This window comes from Hyposmocoma kahamanoa, unplaced genomic scaffold (genome assembly GCF_003589595.1).
Source record: "Hyposmocoma kahamanoa isolate Upper Pololo Valley unplaced genomic scaffold, ASM358959v1 81, whole genome shotgun sequence".
Lineage (NCBI taxonomy): Eukaryota > Metazoa > Arthropoda > Insecta > Lepidoptera > Cosmopterigidae > Hyposmocoma > Hyposmocoma kahamanoa.
Genome location: NW_020654080.1, coordinates 10,214,870 through 10,224,627, shown reverse-complemented (window position 1 = coordinate 10,224,627; position 9,758 = coordinate 10,214,870). Strand labels below are relative to the sequence as shown.

Below are 9,758 nucleotides of genomic sequence, written 5' to 3'. Positions count from 1 at the left end.
TTCGGCAATTCTGGTACTCTTTGTACCTACAAGGAGTTCTTTAGTTTGAGACCAAATAGTTGGTGTGGTTGTATACCCTTCACATTCTACTCAGAATTTCTATGTTCTATGTATATTGTGATGCAAATAATTCATTTCGTCAAATTTGTAAATCGATTCGTGTTAGGAAGGATCGAGATATCGGTCGCATCTATTTGTTGTACTCGGTCCATTGTGTTTTATTACCTAAGTAACAGTATAGACGGATAAAAACCATCCATGGAACTCAAATTCTTATTCAATGGTAAATGACGCAGTAGCACAGTTTCAAGTAGGAGAAACGCTGCCTTTATTTAGGACACGGCGCTGGGCCCCCAATTTCATTCGGACAAATTTAGAACGCAATAGATGATGATACACGCATAGACATTATACATATTAAGGGGATTGCATCACATAACGCGGCCGAGTTAGGCATTTCGTAGTTTTTTTTTTAGAAATTATCAAGTTATTTATTTTCTTTGATAATTATGTATATTGTCTTATACCATTGTCATTCATAGTTTCGTCTCTTCAATTTTTTACTAAAAATGTCAGTGATAAAACAAAATAAACGCAAAGAAAAATCTTTGGGAAAACAAATTGCTGTATGATTTTTTTTGACATTGACATTTGACACATATGAATACTTCATTCTCTTCTACAAATACGACATTGGTAACAATTAATTTTATAAATATGTATATTATGAAAGTATCGTGGTGATTATCATGATAATTATCAATGATAATTATTACTCCGAACTTCGGTTTTCAGATATGTAATGTTGAATTAAATGTAATATTTCAATATGACGGATCGTTTAATATTGATAGACTAGTAAGGTTTCTCAAAATTAGTAGAAAAGTTTCTATTGTATGTAATGTTATAGTAATTTGATCGAAAATACCGTGATTTTACGAGCTGTGTATTTTGGAACTACAATATTGTTGGATAGAAAATATTTTTTTCGGTTCTAAAATAACATATATTTTTTATTTTTTTAAACAAACCAGCGTTTCGCGCTCTTTACAGTTCCCAATGTCACGGGCTACCGCCCTGAACCTGACTCAGCCGGACATAGTTATGCGTGACCGGCCAAATTAGGCGGTGTCCAGCTTGTCCGGCCTTTGCTTTTACCTTTGAACAAGTTTTATTTAACTTTGATTTCGACGGGCAACCATTGCAATAGTAGATGATGAATAAATGAAGAAGACTGATTTATTGAGTTTTATTGTTATTTCATTAGAATTTATGAAGATTTTTTGATATTTGGTATAAAAATTTTTGGCCTGGTTTTTACATTTTAAAACATTAAAAAACATACATTAAACATACGGTACATTTAAAAAATCCTTAAAAATTGTCGCTATTCCGGCCATTTTACACAAATGCCTGAACTGTCTGGTCTGTCCCACTAAACGGTTTTAAGATCTGGCAACCTTAGTCACGGCACAATAAAAATAAGCGTTTTAGATCCGAAAAAATAGTTTCATTTAATCATCAACTTAAGACCAATCCATGGTACTTGACTTTTAGGTCGTGTTTTCATTAAGTTGGATTAGTTATTCTTCTTGATTAAGAGCTAGGCTCTTGTCGGTAGAATCGTCGAATCGCCGAACGTCTCTGTTCAGTGCCTAAGCAATTCCTAATGCGACACGATAATATTTTTTTTCTTTTTATTTTATTTATTAAAGCCAGTACATATAAACAGAGTATAGCTAAATAAGGTACAATCAAAATATATAAGCATTATAGATATCGAACTTACAGCTATCACAATATGCTAGTAGTTAACAAGGTTTTTATTATATAAATATAAGCTTTACATATTCAAATTCATATAAAAGGTTACAAATTTTTCAGTAAATATGAATGTTTTAATTTTAATGTTGAGTCATTAAAAATATCCAAATCATATAGTCTATGAAATTGTTTTTTCATTTGATTGGAATACTGCCGCCCTTAATTGAAAGGGCGCATGTGACTTTAAAACAAAAGATTTGTCAAAAAAATTGTGTAGATACTACTATGATCAGTAAAAAAGGCGGCTAGAGAAAAGTAGATATTTTTTTAATTTAATTTCTTTAAACATCATTTCCTCGGTTTTGAGTCTTTGTCACAAGCGCCATTTTAACTAACGGCGGCAGAATAGCTCTGTCTTGGACTTCATCTACCACTAATCGTTCCCACCTTTTTTCTTTTCTTTGGTTACGCCCAAAATGATCAAACTTCATGTGTTTGTGTGTTCGGAGCTCTAATTTCAATACAGCGAACACTATTTTTAAACAAATGAATAAATAGATGTAATTGATTGATTGATATTCATACAAGAACAATAGACTATGAATAATATCAACTGTAAAAGGTTCAAGGTCCAATGACATAAATAATTTGTCAACAGTATACCGTAGACTGCAAAATAGCATTGAAAGAATTTATTTTCCCATCACTATTATAAAAGTTCAAAATTGTGTTACTTATATCGAAATACAAGTAACAACAAATTTTATTAACTCTTTACATTACTTATAATAAAATAGTGTGTTGAGCGAAACTGATCCTTAAAGGCCTATTCAGTATATAATATACGAGTAAGCGATATTTGCTACCACTGCGGGAAGCGAAAAATACCGCCCAGAATCGCGATACCTTTTCACTTGCGTTGTGAAATAGTTTCGTTGGACGATGAACGCGGTACCAGCAACAAATACATCCCTTCCGCACACTATGAGTCAGTTAGTGACGATTAGTTGACATAATGGAAGGAATCATTTGCGATCATGAAGTCGAAACAGTCAAGTGATAAATTTCATGGTTACAGTGTGGTCTGAGACTTTCGCTACACATAGCGGTAACGACATCCGCTTAGGTTTGAATAGCATTAATACTGTACACCCACTCGGATTTCGTTACCCACAGCGGTATCAATTATCGTATATATATTTATAAGTAGGCCAAAAAAGACGAAGACAGGTGATTATTCTGTAATTTCAGAGGCAACTTTATAATAAAATTTGATCGTGTTGATGAGAGAAATCACTCCCTAAAGCAGGCTTTCCTACACATATAGTAAGTACCGTGCTTGTAAATTAGACGCTTAAAGAAGCCCTGCAGTAGCGCCACTATGACTCTGCTACCGCGCCTCTACTAAATTTTCATACAATATTTAGCAATGTTTTAACGCAATTGCGGTGTCACTGTCGTGACTTGCTCGCGCCACTTTTGCATCACAATTAGTGAACTAAAAATTACTGAAGCGCTACAGACGTACGGTTGCCGCGCTCGGGCACGACTCTGTATTTTTTTTTAGAATCGCGCCCGCGTCAATGTATAGTATAATGACTTATTTGATTATAATAAGAGTCGCGTGCGGCCAGCCGCCTGCGACTAGCCGCTTTGTGGAAAATACGTGTTAGTAGGATTTTCATTACCGTACTGTAGGAGCACTTATTTATTTATTTACTTAAACTTTATTGTACAATACACTGAAGTACAAATGGCGGACTTACCAAGCATAATAAGCTCAAACAAATAAGGGCGTTATTTATTATTACTAATTAACAGGAAGTCTAAGTCATACGATAAGTAAGGGTAGTAAGTAATAAAAGCTCCGAAAAGTAAATAAAAAGTGAGCTTTTTCAAAATACGAATATTATTGCGTTATTTATAAATACAAAAATTATTTATTGTACACCAAAAAAGGAAACAAATTAAATACAATTATACTAAACAACACAGACAACCGTAATTCTATAACTCTCAGGAAAAAGACTACGCTACGAAAACTTTTGTGTAAATAAATATACAAAAATAACCGAATGAAATACTGAAGATTCCGAAAAAATCTTGCTAACGTAATACGCCAACTTAATTTATATTTTACCGAAAATTATTAGTAGTCATTTTTATCATAAATTATATTAATTATTATATTAATTAATATAATATGTTCAGGAGTGGACTTCTTGCGGCTGATTTGATGATGATGATGAATATGACCTGAAAACATGTTCGGAAACGCAAACAAATACGCTTCTGCTTTCCTAACCTACTGAATAGGAGGCGCAACCAAGATTGGACCTATGTAAAACATATTTGTTTTTTTTAAACCACTATGGGTTCCAGTGTGTAACAATATTAATTTTGTCGAAACGAAGATTCAGCGTTGTAAACTGTATTATGGACAGTACTCCCTCCGCACCTTCGGCTTTTAAATTACACTGTAGTATCGAATAGACAAGTACCACGGGGAGTCAGGTTTAACCTTATTATTTATTATCCTTAAATAATAATAATTGAAATTAAATAGGTTCCTACAGTGCTGTGAGAATGTGTTTATAGAATAACATATACGTATTTTCAGTAAGTCAGTATTTCTTTCGAAAGTTTAGCACATTACTCGGAAGTACAGTTTTCTTTTTCTTAGAATTATAATTTGAACAAGCTCTTGATTGGTTGCTAAATACATATAAATAATTTTGTCAGTGTATTTTGTATGTATTTTTCATTAACTCATTTTAACGCAGCTGAGTTAGTATTAGAGTTAGTCACACTTCGCTGCATTTTTGTTTTTCGGTACGTTTATAATTTTATTTTCCGATAAATAATAACGATGATGTCATAGTGTAGTATTAAGTAATAAATTGAAAACAAAGATTGCCGACCTTACAATTATGTTATTTTATGAGATGCTACATAACTGACATGGCAACGTTTTGCTTGTGTTTACTTTAATTTGTTATTTATTTTTTGTGTAACCATACTTCTATCTTATTTCGTAGGTAAAGTAAGTAATGAAAAATGATGCATTGAAAAAACTTCAATGTATATAATAAATGTTTTTCGTAATGGGTTTGAGTTCGCTACAGTACAGATATCTTCACAGAGCATTGTTTTTAACAAGTACAACCGATTATACAGCGCCCCTAGCAGTTACAAGAAAAATCACGTTTATGATGACGAATACACAGATATCTCTAATGTATGGACAACGGCACATCAGACTACACATTTTTGTTCGAAAATCGCCTCCAGTGCAACGGAACAAGGTACGAGAATGTGTAACTTGATATGCTGGCGTGTGTACATACCATCACTGTCATTTCTAGCGTGTCAACGAAAGACTCAACTGCCATTGCAACTAGATTTTAGCATAATAAATAATAACAAAGTGTAAATAAAGTTAAAGTTAAATTAGTTTCATTCCAATAAAACATGGACATGTGTTAAGTAATAAATATAGTTGTTTGTTGAATTGAACAGATGCACATGGAGCATTAATAAATTTTCAATGGAGTGATTACATATTCACCTGAATAACAAATATTTTTTATCATATTTTGTTGCATTCTGGGGTTAAAATGCCTAACATTTTTATTTGCCATAGTCGTGTTTTTATTTAAGGGATGACTGCAGCAATCCCGATCAGACTTCCCATAATAATTCTATAGAAAATTTAAAAAAAAATTGTTTAGGAACTTAAGTACACTTCGTCTATGTAGAATAGGTACATCGAGTAGCCTACTGTGTTATACGAGTACATATATAATTTTCATTGTTTTATTTATCTGCTCTCCATACAAACGTTTATCTTCTATTTCGTCACCTTTGAGTTTTATTTTTCTGTCCGCCTGTCCATAACCGCAAAGATCTGAGGGGCGTGAAATCGTAACAGACAGTCACTTTCGCTTTATAATATTAGTTTGGTTTTGTAAATTAAAAAAAAAAATGTTAAGGTCACCAATAAAATTATAATATACCATTTAGATAGTCTTGTTTACCTATGACGTAACATAGGTGATTGCACTCAGCCACTGGAAAATGTTTCATTTCTTGAAATTGCACAAGGCTATAATGACGTAACATAAAATTTTAAACAATAATATTTTCACATTGCACACAATAATATTTGCACTATCCCCGACAATATTATCGGGGATAGTGCAAATACGCGTATGTAGCATTGGTAAAAGGAGCATATTTGCACTAAACCAACTTTTACGGAGAGAGATTTCACGTTATTACTTTGTTATTTCAATGGCTACGAGTTTCATTTTTACACAGTAAGCATTAATTTATATTGTCTATGGCCTCATAATAATAGATTCCCGTAAATCACGCTAATTTGGTTGTCACAACATTTACGCGGATTTAAAATGGTCACTAAATTATCGAAATGGAAACTCATAATCCAATCCTAGTTATGCGTAATTGCACTATCCCTGACGATGTTATATTTAGTTATGTTTTAATCATGTTTTCTACTCAACAATGCACGGAATAAGATTGATTATCTAGAGCGCCCGAGTAACATTATACTCAAAGTTGCTGTTAAAGTTTCGTAAGAATAATTCGCTTTATATTCCATTTAAACGTACTCATTTAAGAATTAATAGTCATTTACCAAGATCATTAATATCGTTTAACCAACTCAATGATGACGATCTTTTACGTAATAGCGTTAAGAATATAAACTATTATGCTATAAACTGCTAAAACGATTGTTATGTTTTCATAGCGTGTTATGGTAGTGTTATTTTCTTATTTTCAAATGTTTTTAATTGGCATCTGATTAATCATGTTTAAATCTATGTTGTAAAAGTAGATGTAAGTTCCCCTAATATAATAAAATAAAATAAATTAATAAAATTATATTATACGTGTGTGAACGTAAGGGTAACGTAGTATGTACATATATGTGAATGCATGTGTACGTCAATTTCTGGATAATGATTGAAATTATGTTATGTGAAACCGTCACAAAGCTTTATAAATATTTTATGACCCAAGGCAATAGTGTTGGACGTAAGATAATCTAAGTACAGAGTACTAAAAAAACCGACCTCAAAAGTACGTGGAGTTAAGTCCATTTGCCAAGTTTTATTGAAATATCCCCTAGTTCGCCACTATACAGGACTTGACACAGGAGATAATAAAAATCGGTTCTCACTACTCAAAGTATATGTAAGTAGTGAAGTAAGAGAGAAAAAAACGCTTTGAATTGGAGAATAGCAAAATCAACCATTAAAATAATTGCTCCTTAAGTAAAATTTAGGCGCTATTTATAAAAATGAATCTTCATGCGTGAACAGCCACCCTTAGAGGTGGATGATTTTCTTCAAAATGAAATGGGACCACTTTGGAGGTACCCTCTTTCCAATAAAAAAAAGAATCATGGAAACCGGTTCACAAATACCGGAGTTATCGCGTAACATACATACAAAAAAAAACATACAGTCGAATTGAGAACTCTCCTTTTTGAAGTCGGTTAAAAATAGTTTTTCTGTCAAAGAGGTAATATTTTCGTGTTTTTTTTTAAGATTGTCCATCGCACTGGAACTGGTGAACAATCCACCAATCTTCTTCCTCGACGAACCCACCAGTGGGCTGGACACGGTGACGACAGTGCAATGTGTGAAGCTGTTAAAACAGTTGGCCAGACAGGGCAGAACTGTGGTTTGCACTATACATCAACCTGCTGCTTCTTTATTAGAGATGTTTGATCAGGTAAGCTAGTTTTTCATTGACTTCAAATAACGCATATGATTCTCAATTATTTATATAAGACCGAAAGAAGTTAACTGAAAATATTCAAAATGAAACAATTTGTTTTTCGTATCTGAATCGCGTATGTTTTGGGCCCTTTATGCGTTCCTTGGTCATGATTTTTTTAACTTTTTTTATCATATCAAGTGACGGGACGAACAAGCCGTGCACGTGACAGGAAGCTACAAGCCTGTCTATAACAGTTGCAGTACCATTCAGAGCATTAAATTGCAAAGATCTGAGGGGCACTGCCACTGCGCCCGTCAACCTGAGACATAAGTCGATAAGTCCCATGTACCTGTAATTTCACCACTATCCTTACCCTTCAAGACCGGAACACAGTAATGCTGATATTACTGCTTGGAGGCAGAAGTAGGTAAGGTGGACGAACCTCACTGGACGAATTCTTTGTGCAACTACTGAGTGAAGAAAATCTTCATAGATTTCCTTAAGATGGCGCTATGACAACTGCTACTAATGACTAAATGAATGACTGAAGCCTGTAAAGGACCTGAAATGTTGGTGTGGTTGAAAATACAAATATAAGTGGTTCGAAAAAAGTAGCTTCATTTTCAATGTGTAGCAATAGCGAAAAATAACAATTATAAACATTTTAAACCAGAAATTGCTGCTATTCCATATGTTTTTCTCGAGTAAGATATAAACCTATTGTATGGGTAAGTGACGTTTAGTTTTATGAACTCATCTTTTATCTCAACTTTGAGACTCAATTTGTCACTTAAATACTTTAAATTACATTTATACTGAAAATTTAATTAGAGTAGAAAGTAGACAAAATATAAAAAAATATGAAAAAAACAACACCTTACACACATGCACACTCTGAAACACAAGTTAACACCTATACAAAAACACGTACACACAGACACACACGACTCTTTTAAATACATGTTCCCTAAGTTATATTTGTTAGTAGTATAGTTTAAATTTTTTACATTACATCTGTGTTACAATTGGTGTAAATTTAAATGGCATTCAGTTTGAGATGGAGTACCTGGAAGCCGAGATTTCTGATCTAGTTTAGATTCCAGTCTTACACAAATTTTGTCACTTTAGAAAATAAGATCTGTTTCTGTGACAAAAATTGTAAGTAAAATTTGTGGAGACATATAAATTTATTATATTATTATATATATTATCTTGAAAACAAAGTTGGCACAACTTCATTCTTGGACCTTGTTACTCTTCTGTAAAAGACGATTGACTCTTTCATAAGTTAATAATTTCAGAGCGCAAAATCGTCCACCCTGTTCAGGGCAAATATGCTAGACGCGTTGCAGTGCCATGGCTATCGTAACAAGACTCGAAATGTCAATGTAACGAAACTTGGTGTAACTATACCACAGCTGACTCGCATAAAACGCCTGACAGTATGCCCGAAATAGAGTGATTGAGCAGTGCGCAAAATGCTTATATTATTGCTTCTTTAAACTACAATACCTTTGAAAACATCGAATAGACATTAAGAATTTGTTACATATTTGGTTGTACCTAGTTGCAGCTTTTATAGTAATACAACCAATTAAATAAAAGTGTGACGGCTCAAACAGGTAATGCCGTTAATTCGATTATCAATAATTCATTTGTCAAATTTTTCTTTTTCACTACATCATCGTTTCTCATTTCTCTGATCATACTGTCCTACTTCTCTATTAACCTACAAAGTGAAACGTGACATAGAAATGTTGACCTCATCGGAGGTTCTAACAATTAACTGCTTGAGTCCAACTTGTGTCAGTCATCGCTGTAGTAATTAACGAAAACAAGGTCGAAGGGAACACTAATTCATAGTGTAATCACGCTATGGTATAACTTGTAATGACGTTCTTATAGATGGGTAAGTATTAATATATACGAAAATGATAGGAAATATACGTCTTCTATTGGAAGATCCAAAGAAACTTCGACTTTTATGCTACATCATCGACCTCATCGTCACTTTCCATCAGGTGAGGTGGAGGTCAAATGCGCACTTATTTTTTTTATAAAAAAAGAAAGATGTTCAATCTGATTGTTTAAGTACATCCGTACTTCGGCTGAACGATTATTACGGAAGACCTGTCACGTCTCCAACCCGCATTGGGCCAGCGTGACGGACTATGACCTAAATACTCGTCTGAGAGGAGACTCGTGCCCAGGAATAGGACGTATAAACGGGTTTATGATGATGA

At 33.4% G+C, this 9,758-nt stretch overlaps 1 protein-coding gene across 1 annotated transcript in view; it reads left to right on the top strand.

Moving 5' to 3' along the window:
* The first annotated feature begins 5,874 nt into the window (after positions 1–5,874).
* The window catches only part of LOC113234045 (ATP-binding cassette sub-family G member 4), a 31,736-nt gene continuing 27,852 nt past the window's right edge, over positions 5,875–9,758 (top strand). Inside the window, exons 1-2 of the mRNA XM_026469269.1 lie at positions 5,875–5,879; positions 7,341–7,527. Coding sequence (XP_026325054.1) covers positions 5,875–5,879; positions 7,341–7,527 — 192 coding nt within the window. The remainder of the gene's footprint in view (positions 5,880–7,340; positions 7,528–9,758) is intronic.